The sequence below is a fragment of the Cavia porcellus genome, unplaced genomic scaffold, assembly GCF_034190915.1.
Source record: "Cavia porcellus strain 051 isolate PalLab524CR breed Dunkin Hartley unplaced genomic scaffold, mCavPor4.1 scaffold_17, whole genome shotgun sequence".
NCBI classification, from domain to species: Eukaryota; Metazoa; Chordata; class Mammalia; order Rodentia; family Caviidae; genus Cavia; species Cavia porcellus.
Window position 1 is genome coordinate 67,861,084 of NW_026947500.1, and position 19,177 is coordinate 67,880,260.

The following is a 19,177-nucleotide window of genomic DNA, read 5'->3' on the forward strand; positions in this document are numbered from 1 at the left end:
AAACCTTCATCCAGAGAAATAAAATGACTCCCTTATTTTCAATGCTGTAGTACTAATAGCCAAAGTATGGAAATAACCTATGTTCCTTTATTTATGAATGCATAAAGAAATACAATTTACATGTATAATGTTTATACTTTTAAAAAGGAGATTTTACTATTAGGACAAGAGGGAATCTGAAGGACATTGTGCTATGTGCAATATGGAATCTAAAACTCAAATTCACAGAAGGAAAAAACACAATTGTGGATACAAGAGGCTGGGGTTGGGGAAATGAGGTATTTTGTCAGAGAGCATGAACTTTCAGTTAAAAGGTGAATTGAGTTCTTGAGTCATATAGAACATGTGAACATAGTAACAATACCTGAATTTGCTTGGGAAGGAAATGTTTTACAGCACCAACAATAAAGGTCACAATATCATGTAAGAGGTATTTTAATTAGCTTGACTATGGAAATCATTTCATTTTACGTATGTTTTAGTGGTCCATTATATCAATAAAAGTGGGAGAAAAGTTGAGCTATGGTAGAAATTAAATATTTAAAACCAAAAAGTATAAAAATTTACCAGTATTCAAAAATATTTCAAATATTGAAACTATAAATGTTCAAAATAAATCTGTAAAACCACCAAGAAAGCCATGTCTGTCCGCATATAAGATTTCAGAAGTTGGAGAAATAATCTTCATATGCCATACATGAATAGTTTCTGGAGAAAGGATCATTTTTATTAAAGGTTGAAGAATAATGTAAACAATGATTTTTTTAACATTTCTTACTTTCATGAAGTCTTTGTCCATTGTGATATTACAGACAACCATCAAAGTGCTTAGCAGACTACAGCTTTTCCATATATGTAGCAATACCTTTTCTCCACTGGGAGATTTCACATACTTAAGTGAGATCTCAAGACAGGGAAGTCTCATGTTTCTGACATTATGTAGCTTCAAGGTGAGTCCTTACAAGCTGGATTGTAAGCTGATGCTGATGGTTTATGTTCTTTACATTTATTTTACATTATTCTTTACACCGTGAGTTCTTTTAGGTCTGAAGTAACCAGGACAAGTGAATACTATGCATGGCTTACATCGAAACGGCTTCTTGCCATTGTGAATTTGATGAATGTAATACTAAGGCAAGTGGATTTCCTAAAGCAGTTTCCATACTCCTTACATCCAGAGGGCTTTTCTCCAGTGTTTTCACATGTTCAGGAAGATGAGAAATAGTACTGAAGGCTACTCCACAACCCTTGTATTTATAGGGCTTCTCTGTACTGTGAGTTTTTACATGCTTACTTAGGTGTGAATAAACAGTAAAGGCTTTGCCACATTCTTTACACTCATAGGGTTTCTCCCCAGTGTGAGTTCGCATGTGGATGTGAAGGTAGGAAGAACATGTAAATGCTTTCCCACACATGTTACACTCAAAGGGCTTCTCTCCAGTATGAATTCTTAAATGTGCGATAAGGTAAGACGAGGAAGCAAAGGCCTTCCCACATTGGTCACATTCATATGGTTTCTCTCCTGTGTGACTTCTTATGTGCTCAAGGAGGCCTGAGGATGTGGTGAAGGCTTTCCCACATTCCTTGCAATCATAGGGCTTCTCCCCAGTGTGAGTACGCACATGTTTAGTGAGGCCTGATCGCACAGTGAAGGCTTTTCCACACTGCTCACATTTATGGGGTTTCTCACCTGTGTGAATTCTTAGGTGTTTACTTAAGTGTGAGGAAACAGTGAAGGCTTTCCCACATTCCTTACATATGTAAGGTTTCTCACCAGTGTGAGTTCGTATGTGGTTGTGAAGATAGGAGGAGCAGGCGAATGCCTTCCCACATACAGTACATTCAAAGGGGTTCTCTCCAGTGTGTGTTCGTAAGTGTTTAGTAAGGCTTGTGCGCTCAGTGAAGGCTCTGCCACACTCCTTACACTCGTAGGGTTTCTCTCCAGTGTGAGTCCGCATGTGGATGCGAAGATAGGAAGAACATGTAAATGCTTTTCCACACACCTTACACTCAAAAGGCTTCTCTCCAGTGTGGGTTCTCGAATGTGTAATAAGGGATGAAGAAGAAGCAAAAGCCTTCCCACAGTGGTCACATTCAAATGGTCTCTCCCCTGTGTGACTTTTCATGTGTTTAATAAGGCCAGAGGAGGAAGTAAAGGCCTTCCCACACTCCTTACATTCATACGGCTTCTCTCCAGTGTGAGTTGGTAGATGCTTACTGAGGCCAGAGCGCCCTGTGAATGCTTTGCCACAGTCCTTACATTTGTAGGGCTTCAGTCCAGTGTGAACTCGAAAGTGATCATTAAGGCATGAGGAATTTCTAAAGCATTTTCCACAAACCTTACATTCAAAAGGCTTCTCTTCAGTGTGAGTTTTTAAGTGCTGAGTCAGTGGATAACACCTAGAAAAGGCTTTCCCACATTCCTTACACTGATAAGGTTTCTCCCCTGTATGGGTTCGCATATGAATATTAAGATTGGCAGAATACTTAAAACTTTTCCCACATTCCTTGCATTCATAGGGTTTTTTCCCAGCGTATGTTTGATCATGTGCACCACGACTCATGGAAGAATTGAAAGCCTCGCTACACTGTGTCCATTGGAAGAGTCTGTCTGCTCTCCTAGTTCTCCCATCAGTCTCAGGCCCTGGCTGACTGACAAAGGCTTCCACAAAGTCACTGCATTCAAGAGATTTTGGTTGTTCACACAGTGTATGGTAAGCCTCATTCTGAGTCAATCTAAAGACTTTTCCATACTGACTGAACATAGGAAGTTGGTCTGTGGAAGATACTTCCTTGTGCAAAGCAGGAAAGTCTTTTCCATACTGTCTACAATCCCAAGTGTTTCCTCCATATTGTGTACCCACATGTGTCAAAAGGCTTGAGTGATCTTTGAAGATTTCTCCACATGGCCGAAGACCATAGAACTTCTCTATGGGTTGATTCCTTGCCTGTTGACCAAAAACAGTGAATAAAAAATTTCCCCCAAAGAAACTATTTTTGCAGATATAACAGATTCCCTGTTCATGATGATGACTATAATTTCTGCCCCTTTTTTTTTTTGGGGGGGGGGGTCAGAATTTGCTGCCATTTTAATTATATGCATAATTTTCCTATCCTCTGAATGCAGTAAGAATGAAGTAATCCAATTGTAAGATCCTATGCCATCTTCTGTAATTTCAGAAAGATTCCTGTAGATTTTCATGAGATTATTTTAAAAACTCAACATCTAGTAACTATATGGAGTAACATGCCTTTGAATGAGCTCTGGAGTTTCACACCAGGTTTGGGCTATCTTTTCTGACACACTGCTCCCTGAGGGTGAAAAATACTGCTTTCAAACATGTCTGATTTCTCTCTTGAAATGCCCAATCCTCCCTGAGTGTGGGAAAGTAGAAATACCTCTTGTGAGTCTTACCAGTTGTACCTCATTTGCTGTTTTTAACCAAAAAGTATCTTGTTGAAGTGCTGTCCCCTTGGTGTTAAGCTGCAGTACCCATTCTGAAGTAAAAGAGAAAAACAAAATGAGTTTCCACAATGAAACAGTAGGCTAAAAAAGTTAAAAACAATCAGCTCATTTATGTATTTTTCCATATTAAAATACTAAAAAGTAAAGCCAAGATATACTTCAGCAATTTGGCTATATCTAAAGTTTGAGACATTTGGGATGTCGTTCTGTGTTAACAAGTGCAAGGTCCCTGGGTCTCCAGCACAGAAAAAGAAATAATTACAGTAATAAATAAAATTTGACAATCTTAAGATAAGGGGTCAAAATTTAGAAATTAATAACATTCTATAACTTAAACATTCTGGTGAATAGAAACAGTATCATAGAAGAAAAGTAGGAAGGATCTGGAAAAAGAGTATACATGAAAACCATGAACTCAAAGAAGAAAAGAACAGGTAGCTGTTGTGGTTTTAAGAAAGACTGTAGAGACAGAAAGTAATGGGGTACAGGGATGTAAAGAGACCCCAAAACTTCTGAATCCAATGGCCTTGGCGTTCTGACTTAAAGGGTATCCCACAATAATGAGTACATTTTGGGTATTCCTCAAATACCCTAAACTTCTCAGTGTCTGGAGACATTTTTCACAGCACCCACCTTGAAGAACACCTCTCTCCACTGTCCTCAACTCTTCTTCCACCTCAAAACAAGAGATCAGGCTGGGTTTGATGAGCTGACACCCTACCCAAAAGGAAAAATGCCTTAATGGAAGTGGCTTACACAAGAAATAATAAACCTTCCCATGATTTAGGAACTACAGCTTTTTGGTTTGATTTTGAAGAGTTTTATGAGATGAGGTCTCACTATGTGATGCAGGCTGGCCTTGAACTCCTGTCGACCCTCCTGCCTCACCTCCCAAGTGCTGGGACTACAGGCATGTACCACCACACCTAACTAGGAACTACAGTTCTAATATGCAAAACTTCAATATGCAAAAATCTTCTCAGTATGTGCCTCAAAGGCACTAACCTGACACCCAAAAACCTAAAAGTGTACATAAACAACTTACAAAGCACTAAATATTAACCAAATAGAAAATAAAATAAAATGAGTTTTGTTTTGTTGGTACTAGAGACTGAACCCAAGGCCTGTGCACTGAGCTATATCCCCAGTCCCTGATTTTTTAAAATGCTTAGATAGGGTTTTGTTAAGTCACTAAGCTGTCCACGCAGAGAATCTCCAGCAGAAAAAAAAAGAAAGTAGTAATTATAACAATAAAATGACACTGGATAATCATGGGATAAAGGGTCAAAATTTAGAACAACTTACTTTAAAAATTAAATATTCTAGTGAGCACAGTACTATCATAGAATAGAAACAGGGTTTAAACTTATGATCCTCCTGCCTCAGCCTCCTAGAGTGGTGGGATTACAGGTATGTGCTACCAACCCTGGTTGAGATCTTCATTATCATAGGGGGAAATCTACACCAGTGATTTTTTTTTCTTTTTCTTTTTGTAGTACTAGAATCAAACCTAAGGAGCACTGAGTCAAGCACCCAGCTCTTTTGTTTTTTGAGATAGTATCTTGCCAAGTTGCCAAGGCAGGCCTCAAATTGGCACTCTTGGCTCAGCTTCTCAAGTACTGCAGATTACGAGTACACACCATGGCACCTTGCACCTGGCCCACCAATAATTCTTGGTTTGTTCTGTTTTGTTCTGTTACTTTGAGACAAGGTCTCACTATGTAGGTTCAGACTGGCCTTGAACTCATGGTGATCCTCCTGCTTCAGTCTCCCAAGTGCTGGGATAACAGGCATGTGACACCACACCTGGTGCTCTGATATTTCTTAAATATTATAGTGCATAAAAAAAATAATGTATCAAATTCCTGACAGGAAGGTTAAACACAGATGACAGAGCCCGAACTGAAGAGTTTCTGATTTGTTACGTCAAAGGTAGAGACTAAAAATGTACTTTTTAAAGAGACTAACAGTGACACTACTGATCCTAAGACCATGGACTACCACATGTTAGGGCAGGGAGTGTGCCTCCGTTATCGTCCACTGTGCTCAGAGTTGACAGCAGCGATCTTAAAACTCAATGAATTTTCCTGTTCTGGGAGAGGCTACAAGGAATGGAGGCAGTCTTACCTACTGAGACCAGGTTCTGGTAGTTCTCCAGCATCACCTCTCTGTATAAGTTTTTCTCAATTAGGTCCAGTAAAGCCCACTCCTCTGGAGTGAATTCCACAGCCACATCCTCAAAGGTCAGCGAGCCCTAAATCATCATACACACAGTGGTTTAAACCAAGTAACATCTCCTCCATTGTCCATGGAGAATGAGGAGGACAGGGGACCCCCATGCCTAAGGGAGAGCAAAATTTAGTGGTGCACATCTATAACCTCAGCACTCTATGAAGCCGAGGCAGGAGGATTACAAGTTTGGGCCCAGCCTGAGCAATTTAGAAGCTACTGTCTCAAAATAAGAAAAGTAAAATAAAGAAAGTGTTGTGGATATAGCTCACTACCATTAAAAAATAAAAACAAGCTAGGAGTGCTTCCATGAACACTGGGCCTAGTGCAGCGGTGGTGAAACTTGTGCCATAGGGTTCACCACTGCTGCCCTAGAGACTCATTTTGGTCTCTACACTCACTATCCATGTTTTCACTCATGGTTATAATTGGAACATCTCAAACATGAACTTATCTCACCACCACCAGACTGAGGACTCTTTCTTAACTCCCTCTATTAAAGTACACTCAAGCAAAATGCACACATTTGATAAACAGTGATGAACAAATAAATTCTGTGAGAAAAAGACACTTTCATATTCCTTATCATCAGACCATGCAGCAAAATCAAGAACGTGTAGTCAGAGCCTGAGGGTCAAGATTAACTAGAAATTACTGAAGTGCTGGAATGATTTTCAGGGTCCTCTTTCACCAATTATAAGAAGATTCACTCCTGGGGAAAATGTAACTGAGGACTCAGTTCTTTGAAGGGTACTTGTGGGGGCATCGGCCTGAGGTCCACATGAGATGGATATGCAGAGATAAGGTACTCTTAAGGCCACAAGACCAAAACTTCCTGGAATTCAAGGCTACAGATTAAAGGATAGCCTGCAAGGCCACAAGTCCCTATGGCACACTGCCTTAAGGAATGGCCCCGGGCTCTTGTCCTCCCTATACTGTGATTTACACTGTTATTTACCCCAATAACAGTATAAATACTGTTACTGACCCTAATATCAATCGTATAGAGAACTACTTTGTCACTGCCCTCTCCTTTCCCAGTCCTCTACAGAATTCCTGCACAGATTCTCCTTGTCAGGAGAAGTACAAGTAACTTTATCCTTGCTTCCTGGTCTATCAATAAAAAGCCACAGAAGCTTCAGATCGGGGCTGTTCTTCTTCCTGAGATTCTCATTCTGAAGGGTCATGGTTACGGCAGCCCCTCTGGGCACTAGATTGAACTGTACGTGCACTCAGGAATCTCTCATCCTTTTGTGCCATGCTAGGGTGGTGAACTGGGACACCCACTACCATTGTGAAGGATAAACTCTTGTCATACCTTATAATCTTGCACGCAGTCAGTCATCATGCTTTCTGCCTTTGTCTGTCCTTCATGAAAGCAGACTGGGCCAACAGAAAATAACCCTAGTAGGAAAAAAAGAAGGCATGAGAATCCATAGCTGACCATATTTCCCACACTCACATGCCTATACGTCATTTCATTATAGTGTGAAAGTCCCACATAAGTCAACACACTTAGAAACCTTACACAAATCCACTACTGCCATATGACACCAGGGTAATCTATGTCACTTAGAGCCAGAAAGAGGGGTGGTGAGCCATGTTGCCCTTAGGAGAAGCACAAGTAAAGAACATGACCTAACCATTCATGGTGACAGAACTTGTTTTGTGACGATTCCACTATGTACTTCAAGCTGGCCTCAAATTCACAGAGATTCTCCTACCTCAGCCTCCCAAGTGCTGGGATTATAGCTGCTCACCAACACGCTAGGCAATGGTGACAGAAGCTGCAAATGAAACCGTTAGCCCCTACAACCAAAGCACTCCCTTGCCTACTGCAGCATTCCTGAAATGAGCTAACAATGCAGTTACTAAGGCCCAGATCACTGAATGTATAGTTTGCATGGGGAATCTAAACAAGAGCCCCTGAAAAACCACATCAGCGGAACTTACCATGGGACATATCAATGGCTTCCATCTTGTAAGACTGACGGTGAAACACGACTGAACACTTTTTTGTTACACATCAGAACAGCTTAGGCATCCAAGAGGACAGTGGCAATCTGCTCCTTTTTATATAAGATTATTTGCATTCCTGTAGACATTGATCATTCATTAAGAAGTGCTACTTACTAGACATCAAGTATTACATATTAGCATGCTCCCCCCACCGTCTTCTCCTCTCTGTCTCTCTTTCTCTGCTAGTGCTACTTGTAAACACCCACTAAAAAATCATATGCTCCATAATATGGGGAGTAGCAACATAAACTGCCATTTGCCAAGGACTCTTGCATGTTTAAGTTTCACAAAAAGATGGATTATCCTAACAAGCCTTGAAGGGTTGACATTATCATTATTAAAAGCCTAAAAGTCTACATTTGAAAAACACAGGAGACTGTTACAGTATCATCTAGTTAGGAACAGATGAACTACAACCTGGTTGAAACTTTGTCCCAAAAATCTGACCTTCTGTGCTAGCTGGTACTTCCAACATGCTACCATGGAGAAGAGTCTGGAAATCTTATCTGGTTCACTTAAAATATGGTATTTTACTTTTAATGCAAAGCATCAGAACCAGAATATCATGTTTCACAAAAAGGTCATAATGCATTTCAAGCACTGATAAGCCTCAACACAGCCACTGTGGAGAAACATGAAATGCCTGTTTTGGGCTCTGCCTTTTGCTCCTACTTAGTGCACAGAGGCAGCACCCCTTCAGGACACTTCCCTTTCATGGTCATCTTGAGTTTGAGGAACAGCCAAAAGTTACACTGCGCCAGATCTGGTGAATAAGTGGATACGGACATACCATCATGTATTTATTTGAAGAAAATGTCACAGACATTCTGAATAAATTCAGGACACTGAGACAGCCAAAGAGACATTTCTATAGGACTTCCAGAAGTGCTTTCAGAAGATGGAAAGCATAATGGAATACATATAAGTGCTTGAAGTGAGAAGGAATACTTTTAGGGGGATTACTAGCAATTTGCCTTTTATTATAATGAAAATTTAAAAATTTAACTCACCATATCTTCTAATCACACCACTACTTATTTAAAGCACATCAGAAAAAGTTTCACATCTTGTATAATACATAAATATTCATATACAAGAAAGGCTAAGTGTTCAAATCTGATTCAATTAAAATAAGATGACGACTGAACGTATCACATGGGCAAAAACTAAAGGCAAAGAAAATGAGAAAGTATCATGAAAAAAGAAACAATCACATAAGAAGAAGATCCAAGAAAGCTGTAAGCTGGTTTCTCATCAAAGATCTCACAGGCCAGGAAAGAGTGGAGTAATTTTTAACGCTAAAGCAAAAAACCTGACAACAAAGAATAACAAAACCAGCAAAGCAGTCCTTCAGAAATAAAGGATGAACACTTTTCCAGAAAAACAAAAACAAAGATTTCATCACTGCCTGAACTGACTTACAAGAAATGCAAAGGAGGTTTTCTTCAAAGTGAAAGAAAAGGTTAGTAATTAGTGACACAAAGTATGTGAATGTATAAAACTTGATGTGAAAAAAAACCTTGACATGGAAAAAAACCGTGCCGTGACTATATAAAAGCTGAATATGGTGGCACCCACCTGTAATCCTAGTGCTCAGAGTCTGAGGCCAAAGAATCGCTGTGAGTTTGAGGCCAGTGTAGGCTACATAGTTAGTTCAAGGACAGTCTGAACTTAATGAGACCCTGTCTCAAAAAAAAGTAAAAAAATTTCAGGTGTAAAATAAGTATACAATTAAATTCAGAATACTCTAACACTATGATGGTGAGAATACAAATCATTTATATCTTTTTTTTTAAAGAGAAAAAAATAAAACAGTTTCAAAACAGGCTAATAGGAGAGCAACAATAATTAATACATTGCATATTATCTTCATAGTAGTTGTTCAGAGTACAAGATATAGACATGAAATAATGTCTAAACATTAGCACAAACCTTTGTTTTCAAAGAGAAACTAGCTGTGCAACTATCTTAACTATCAAAGTCAGAAGAAGCAAGGAAATAATAAAAATTAAAGGGCTTTTTCTGCCATCAGAGTTGAAATAAATGAAACAGATACTAGAAAAATAGAACAGACAGACAAAGTAAGCTGATTTTTCCTAGAGAACAAAATTAACCAGGCATGGTGTCACAAGCTTTTAATCTGGCATTCTGGGAAGCTAAAGCAGGATTACAAATTGGTGCCCAGTCTGGGCAATTCAGCAAGACCCTGTTTCAAAATCAAAACATATCTGGCAGTACATACTTGTGATCCCAGCACTTAGAAGGCTAAGGCAGGAAGATCCTGAATTTGAAGCAAGTCTGAACTATATAGCAAGATGCTACCTCTGAATGAATGAATGAACGAACAAACCAAACAAGTGGCTGGGGATATACCTCAAAAAAAATCACCTGCAGGGCTGGGAACATAGTTCGATGGTAGAACACTTGCCTAACACTTCCCAAGAAATACTTCAAAAATCCTAAAGTTCATGTAAAACTAGAGGAGACTTGTAATAGCCAAAGAACTTCTGAACAAGAAAAACCAAGATAAGGATATCACTCCATATACTTTGAAAATCCACCAGGAAGGTGTAATAAGCAAAAATGCATGGTCCTTGTATAAAGACATAATGCACAGAGTATAATGGAACAGGACAAAGAACTCGGAAATCCACATATTGACAGTCAACTAATGTGCAAATCATATATCCAATAAGGAGTAAGTATCCAAAAATCACAAGGAACTCAGCAGTAAGAGAACTAAGAAACTGAGCAAACCATTGGGACTCCTCCTGTCTCAGGAGTTATTCCTATTTCCCATTCTTCTCTCCAATAAATTTTCCTTCTCTTAAAAAAAAACTAGTAAACTGATTTAAAAATGACCAAAAGGCTTTAGCAGGCACTTGTAAAAAGAATATGTGCTGCGGATAGTAGCACAAGCCTATACATAATCCTAGCTACTCGGGAGGCTGAAGCAAGAAGATGTCAAGTTCAGCTGGGGCAACTTCACAAGATCTGTCTTGAAATAAAAACCTAAAAAAGGTCTGGAGATGTAGCCCTGTGGTAGAGTGCTTGCCTGGCATGCGGAAGGCCCTAGGTTCCATCCCTAATACTGAGGGAGCAAAAAGATGCAAATGACCTCCACATACTATATATCCAAAACTATTAAACATCACTAATTAATAGGGTTAATGACCCTCAGAAAAATATATACCACTAATGTGGCTTTATGGAACAAGGTTAAGATTATTGTTTTAATAATATAATGAATAATAAAATAAATTAATTACCTTGCCCGGGTGGCATATGCCTGTAATCCCAGCACTCTGGGAGACTGAGGCAGGAAGATTGCAAAGTCAATCATGGGCATAATAGCAAAACTCCATCTCAAATTAAAAAAGGTCTGGAGATGTAGTTCAGTGTGAAGGCCCAAGGTTGAAGCCCCAGGACTGAGAAGAAAAAGAGGTTCCCTATAACGTTAAGTCATACCTGTGGTCTCTGAGAGAGGTAAACACAACACAGATGCCTTCTGCTCACCATATGTGATGGTACAGTTGCTGCAATACCCCAAGGTCAAGAAAGCGTGAATTCTGTATCTCTGGAGATGGAGGCTCTCTGAGGCTGACAGCCTGCTGAAAAAGGTGATGCAATCTATCTATAAGGGCAAATTATTAACAGGTGTGACTGAGTGCAGTCACCAAAGCTAATTACCCTGCTCAGTACTGACAACAGAGGCTTTAAGGGCAGAATCACAGCAGTGAGTTGCAGCAGTCCATTGGAAGGCATCACTTATTTACTGTTATATTCAGAACAGGTAATAATGGCCTGTTCACATGGAGAAGCAATGGGCATAATCGCCTCTATTTATTAGGTCTCATATAAGCAAGTTTAATCTCTAAAGATCTTAATTTATTTGGGGCCATGTTAACTATTTTAATTAGGCCCATGGAGTTGCACATATCAAGCCAGTTAGTAACAAGAATAGAATTTACTTTTATTATTTATTCAATCAGAGTCTTATTTGTGGAGTACTTTAGGGCAACAGGTATTGTGATTCTATACCACTCAGGCAAGCCTACAGTAGGAGTGAGGCCATCAGTTTTCTCATCGGGTAGCAGGTAACCTTCCCAGGTGTGGATGGTGGTAGTAACAATGTTTAAATTTAGTAAGATTCCAAATTGGGTCTTAGTATTAATGAAGTTCATGAATTCTGTCAGGTGACCATATTAGCAAATATTAAGATAAAATCTATAGGGGGCTGGGGATTTAGCTCAGTGGCATAAGCACCTGCCTTGCAAGCAGGCAGTCATGAGTTTGATCCCTGGTACTGATAAAGACAAAAAAAAAAAAAGATAAAATCTACATTGTGCATGCCAAAAACCCAAACAGTACCTTTTTATTTATTTTTTCCCTTAAGACAGGGTCTCATGTTGCCTAGACTAATCTCTAACTGCTACCTCAATCTCCCAAGTAACCTTTATATCTTTTGTTACATATATAAATTTAGCATATAAATTTTAGGTTTTTCAGTAAGATCAAATTATGGAACTTCTTTTAATTAATTTTTCATACATATAATTTGTCATATGCTTCCATTTATAATGAAATATTCATATATATATTATATTATATTATATTATATTATATTATATTATATTCAGTTGTCCTGCACTTTCTCCTCTGGTACCCGGGTTTGATATTAAAATGACGGATACATGGCTACTGTTATGCTTGCTCAATCTGGGATCTGCACAGTACTTCAAGTTTAAAGTTTCTTTTTCATTCTTATTTAGCTGCATCTCTTCCTCATCTTTTCCTTTTTGTTCTAGGCTTTTAGCCATTTTAGCCTAGGTTTCAATTTCTGTCTCTCACTGATAAGGGGGAAAGAATAGCATGGGCTGGTGACTCAGGGTGACCTCTCCCTGAGTCTCTGCCACAGGAGATTAGAACTCCCTTTCCCAGCTCTTTTTTATTTTCACTTGCAAAATCTTTTAAAATGGATTGTTTAGGGGGTGCTATAGCATAGTAGGGTAACTGGTTGACAAGAACTAGCTGAATATCTCAAAATAACCAAGAGAGAGGATTTCAAGTATTCCCAACATAAAGAAATGATGTGTCTAAAATGATATGCCAATTTTCTTGATCTGAACACATTCTATGCAAATACTGAAGTATCACACTGTACCCCATAAATAGAAATAGAAACAAAATTTTTTAGTGCTAAGGACTGAACCCAAGGCCTCAACTGATGCTAGGCAAGCACTCCACCACTGAGCAACATCCCCAGCCCTAATCATACCCCACAAATTTATACAATTCCTATGTATCAAGTAAATACTAGTAAATAAAATCTGCATATACACATTTAAAATAAATCAATTAAAAGCTCAGCGGTAGAGTACTTGTCTACTGTGCGTGAACTCCGGGGTTTCATTCCCAGCACCACAAAGAAAATAAAAAATAATGACATGTATCTCTAGGTAATTGAAATTCTCTTCTCTTTAGATGTTCAACTGACAAGCTTCTGGGGAGTCCAGAGTAGCTCACAGTGGCCTATCAGAGGGTTTCAATCAGTCTCAGAGGGACTGAAGTCAACACCAAGGAGACCAAGAGTGTCCTCAATTTTGCCTTTTGAATTATTTATTTGAGGGCTGGGGATTTAGCTCAGCTGCATAAGCGCCTGCCTTGCAAGCACGCAGTCCTGAGTTCGATCCCCGGTAGCGATAAAAAAAAAAATTCTTTATTTGGTAATAATCTAAAGCAAGAAATACTTAGCATGACAATAGGTAGCAGCACATAAAAGGGCCCAACCAGGAAATTTGTTACTACAAATGAGCTCAGACACATGTTCACATGTCTTAGGGGGACAGGGATAAAAATGCTCCTTTTTCTTTTTTTCCTCCTACTGAGTCACCAATAAGTCCACAAAGAATGGGATCTGCCATAACACAGAAAGTTGAGAAAAGAAAGCAATAATAGCAAGGAATATGGCAGAAAAGTGGCTACTGGTCCAGCAGCACAGACCACAAGTAGCAGCATGAAGGACTGTCAGGGAGGGCTGACCTCGACCGTTGGAAGAAAATGAATTACTGATCTGTCAAAGCACAATTCAAGCTCACACTCAACAATGCAAATGGCAGGGGCCAGGGATTTAGTTCAGCAGCATAAGGGCCTGTCTGGCAAGGATGCGGTCCTGAGTTCAATCCCCAGTACCGATTAAAAAAAAAAAATACACGGTTGCTCGCCTCATATTACTTAATGGTTTGAAAATAAGACATCAGACACAGAAAAACAGTAACTAGACTTTATCTTAACATTTGCTAAAATGTACCAATTACAGACTAGAATAGAATAGCATCAGCTTCATCAATTTTGGGCTCAAATTGTATATATTTAGGCTGAAAATATATTTATACCTGGGAATACCACTAAATTCAATATTGTCCCTCCTTAGGGCTAGGGATTTAGCTCAGCAGCATAAGCGCCTGCCTGGCAAGTGTGAGGTCCTGAGTTTGATCCCTGGTACCAAGAAAAATAAATAAATAAATAAATATTGCCCCTCCTAAAATCTTAAACAACTAAATACAAAACAAACAAACAAACAAAAAAACACCTAATAGGCATATGCCTTGCTTTTACCGTATCCTTCTGTAAAGTTTCCACAGTCATAGCTTCCATTTTACTAGAAATTCCACATCGGGCTTTAACACTCTAACATAAGAAATACTAAAATAGGGGCTGGGGATTTAGCTCAGCAGCATAAGCGCCTGCCTTGTAAGCAGGCAGTCGTGAGTTCGATCCCTGGTACCGATAAAAAGGAAAAAGACAAAAAAAAAGACACACACACACACACAAAAAAAGAAATACTAAAATAAATCAGGCCTAGTGGCACACTCCTGTAATACATCACTCAAGGAGACTGAGGCAGAAGATTCCTGGTTCAAGTTCAGACCAGGCAACATGATGACATAGCAAGACCTTGTCTCAAAACAAACCAAAAAAAAAAAACAAGGGCTGGAAAAATAGCTATGTGAGAAGATCCTGGATTCAATCCCCAGTACCAAAACACACGTACACACAACACCACCCACACACACACACACACACACACACACACAGAAATAATGAATATTACATAAGACTTTAATACACGCTGGCTTTGCAACATGGAAGTCATGGATCCTCAACTAAAATTGTTAAGGACTTCAAGGATTGAAACTCAGCTTAATTTTGTCTATTTTTAAATCTGAAAATAAAAGTACCTTATTATGGGTTCCTCAACCTTATATATGGTGATCCAATCCATCAAGGGCCAACATTACTGAAATTACTGATTGTATCCATCCAACACCAAGTAATTTTTTGGCTTTTACAAATATGGTTACATGTTGGCTCAATGCCTATTTATTTTTGTTATTTTTGTCTTTTGAGATAGGGTCTCACTTGTAGTTCAGGCTGGCCTTGAACTCATTATGTAGCCCAGACTGGTTTGACTCACAGTGACCCTTCTGCCTTAGCCTCTTGGGATTACAGGTGTACACAACCATGCCTGGAAGGGCCTATGTCAACAGCTACTCAGTTACAGTTTGCTTTTCCTCCTAAGAAATACAATACCTTTTCCAGCTACCCAACAGATCAGTCATTATACATATTTACAAGATCCTAATGATAGCCACTTTCTATAGGAACACAGATATGATATCACATTCATGCTTCTCAAGAAGATTCAGTTTACAACACTAATGAAGAACATCTAACTACAAATCATCTACTACTTTCAGGTTCTGGTAGCAATATAGTCCTCATTCACAAATTTTACACTCAAACTAAAGCCAACTGATCCTCCTGTTAACACCTTTGAAAATCAAAAATAAATAAATAAATAAATAAAAAGTTAGAAAAACTCGTAAGGCAGAAGCTCTGGGAATCCTTCTTAGTAGCTCTTCAAGTCTCTTAGCCATTCCTGTGCCCATTGGTTACACAGGCTTTCAAACACCCACAGCTGTGACCTCCCATACCCACTTCTGCTACCCTCTGAGTCATACACACTTTGCCTGCACACTAAGGACCATAGCACTAAGCCAAATAGGGATCCTTGGGTATATTCTACCTGCAGGAGACAATGGTTTCCCTGCCCTGAGTCTCTTACCAGATACCACAGTGACAGAGGAACATGTGCCTCCTCCTTGACTACCCGAGAAGGCCAGACACTAACTCACTGAATTCTTTTTTTTTTTTTTTTTTTTGTCTTTTTCGTTTTTATCGGTACCAGGGATCGAACTCACGACTGCCTGCTTGCAACGCAGGCGCTTATGCCGCTGAGCTAAATCCCCAGCTCCAACTCACTGAATTCTCAGACTATGTATGTGATGGAGCTTAGCGGAGAGTAGCTGCTTTCCAACCATGAGGATGTCCTTAGTAAAAGACAGGAGGATCCAAGAAACCATACACGTGGCCAAACACCAGGCAGGCATCTTAGATACTATAAGTCCTGGTCAACAAATGCCCTTGTCTCTAAATTTATTAAGTTACTGAATCATTACCTAAATCTATCTTATTCAAAATAAAAAAGAAATCCTCTGGGAATCTGTCACCTGACAAATACACAATACACTTAGGCCACAAAGCAAGGATTTGCCAGATCAAACCATAGTCCCTCCAGTCCACTAATAAAAGAACCTAAGCTTTTTCCCCCAAAATCAACATAACACCAGACAAAAAATTCAGGTACAGCCAAACATGATTCTATTAACTGTTGCTATTACTACTACTAATGGCTCAGGCGCTACACTGGGTTAGTTTACAATTCAGAAAGCCACTATAGTGGGTACCTATTTAAGAAGGATACCTCAATCTTACACACCAGGTGACTCCATCCTAGCTCAAAATACCACCGTCAAGGGTGTCGTCGCCTTAGATAAGAGCCTCAACTCAGAAACCTTCTGTTGGAGATTCTTGCATCACATTTAGATCTCCACACAGCAACATCTCTCTGACACAAAACAGACACAGAATTGTTCTGCTTTTTCCTCCTGAACTCATAGTCTGCTTAGGCCACATGTCTGGTATACTAACTAGTTTCTGTACAAATGCATACTTCCCCATAACCACACCTAAAGGAAAATCTGGCACAGGTCACTAAAATTAATGGAGATTACTGTTTTCCACAGGAAGCACGTCCCCCATATAAATGAACACCTTTGCATCCTCACAGGCGTACCATCTCCTCACGAAAAGCCTTCTACCTTCTTCCTCCCGCCTTTCCTACTAGCCCACCTCTGCTTCCCTTTGGTTATATGCAATACCCACAGTCTACATATGCTTTACTGAATTATCACTTTATACCCCCCAACATAAGATTTCAAGTTTGTTTTTATTTCTTGTTTGTTTCCTGTTTTGTTTGAGACAAGGTCTTGCTATGTATTCTAGTCCTTGAACTTACTTTGTATTCCAGGCTGGCCTTATATATACTATGTAGGCCAAGGTGGCACTGAATTCATGGTGATCCTCCTGCCTCTGCCTCCTTAGTGCTGAGATTACAGGCATAAACTACCATGCCACTTCTAAAACTGCAAATTTTGACACTGGTTCTGACACTTCTGAAGGGGCAATGTGGCAAGAACTACCTCCTGCAAACAGTGAGCAACAAAGTCTGTGACTGCAAGGAAATGACTTTTATCCATGAAATGAATGCATCTAGAAACAGATTTCTCCCTTTGTAAGCTTTCCCAGTTAAGCTACATGAGATTGAGACCCAATCAATGTGTCTTGATTGCAATTAAGTAAAATCCTGAGCAGATAACCTACTACCCAAACCATGTCTGGATTCCTAATTCAAAGAAACTGTGAGACAAATGTGTGCAATTTTAAACCATTAAATTTGTTGGGCATCAATAGAGAAAAACAATGTATTATCTGACCACTAAATCCCTGCCTTGGGGAGAGGCAGGCATTCTTTTGGGCCTAGCTTCTTTCACCCAGAATTACGCATATGAAGCTAATTTCCTGTTTGTGAAAATTAAAACACATTCATGCTTTATCCTATGTTATCTCTACTTACATCTTTGGAATAGGAAATCAGTTTTATTTCTTGGATTTGACCACAGATTCAGAGTCTCCCCATTTTAAGTCCCACCCCCATTCTGGTACTGGAGATTGAACCCAGGGAACTGACACTGGGCTGTATCCTTAGCTTTTTTTTTTTTTTTTTGTAGCAGGGATCACAACCTCGCACTTGCCAGGCAGGCACTTGTGTTGCTCCAACCCCCACTTTTTTGCACTCTAAACAAGGGGGGGGGGGGTTTGTACAATTTTTGTGCCTTTGTCTTTCTTAAATGGTAACACAGTAACATATGATAGCCTGACTGAATACAATCTATGTTACAGAGCCCTTCAAGAACTACACATGTGTATCTAGGAACTAACTGTGCCATGTTGCCTTTGTTTATTCAGAAAAGGTCCTCACTGGATTCCTTTGGGAAGAGCCTTGCCACAATATCACACCTTTCCTGTCCTATACTGAAGAATTCATTCTTCAGCTTTTCTCCCCAAATATAAAAAATGACTCTAGCATCAAACCGAGGAATAATCCCTAGCGCACTTCCCTTTGTCTCCTCCACAAATTTAATGTACCAGTCCACAGAAAGTGTTCACTATCTCCTATTCTCTTTTTCCCTTTCTTTTCAGCATAGCTGATGCCTATATTCACTTTTGTTTTTGTTTTTTGGTCTTGGGTTAATTATAATTCTTTTTTAGTTTCACATACTCCCCCAAAGATAAAAACAAACTAACACTGTCTTCTATCTTCCAGGCTTTATCAATTTATAATGACATATTTACTTCCTCCATTACATACTAGCTTTCTCTATAAGCTTTCTAAGAACAACATTAGCTGGAACTCAGGCACTCATCAATTTTCAGAAAATATAACAAATGGACAAAACATTTAAACATTCTGGAAGAATACAATCAGAACGTGTGAGTTTTCCAAAAGACAATATAACCGAAACAGGAGCCGCAGCTCTAGCGTCAGAGACTTCAAGACCTGTAACAATCTATCATACCATACATAAGCCTCAAATAGTATGAGAACCTTAAAAACTTCAAAACATGTTTCAACAACGTGGACAGTTTTACTTTCTTACACAGGCTTTATATTCAGAACATTACTTTTTATTTTAGCAGATGCGTTACCAAGCATGCTCAATAAGCATGTCAGTGATTTTCAAAACTAACATTCTTTCAATGGCTCAAAAAAGGAGGGGAGGGTTTCCTGAAGAGAAATGACAAATTAAAGTATTATAATGCAACAAAATCTCATCTTTTCTTCCCACAGATCCCTGTTTGGAAGCCCTGTGGGAAAGTATAGCCTAGGTACTTCAGATGAAGAGAACGGGAAAGTACAATACTGTTTTCCTCTAGTAAAATGACTTGCAGTCTACACGCATTTATACTTACAGACGAAAAGAGGCTCAACCTAGACAC

General features: G+C 39.2%; 1 protein-coding gene across 1 annotated transcript; it reads right to left on the reverse strand.

Annotated features, from left to right (window-relative positions):
- Positions 1-702: 702 nt before the first annotated feature.
- Positions 703-18,715, reverse strand: LOC134470305 (zinc finger protein 699-like). The gene is given in 9 exon segments (XM_063228606.1): positions 703-1,196; positions 1,199-2,948; positions 3,416-3,498; positions 4,100-4,183; positions 5,594-5,720; positions 7,014-7,099; positions 7,649-7,790; positions 9,293-9,396; positions 11,183-18,715. Coding segments are annotated over 7 exon segments (2,280 nt in total). The 5' UTR covers positions 7,674-7,790; positions 9,293-9,396; positions 11,183-18,715; the 3' UTR covers positions 703-1,071.
- Between the last annotated feature and the right edge of the window lie 462 nt (positions 18,716-19,177).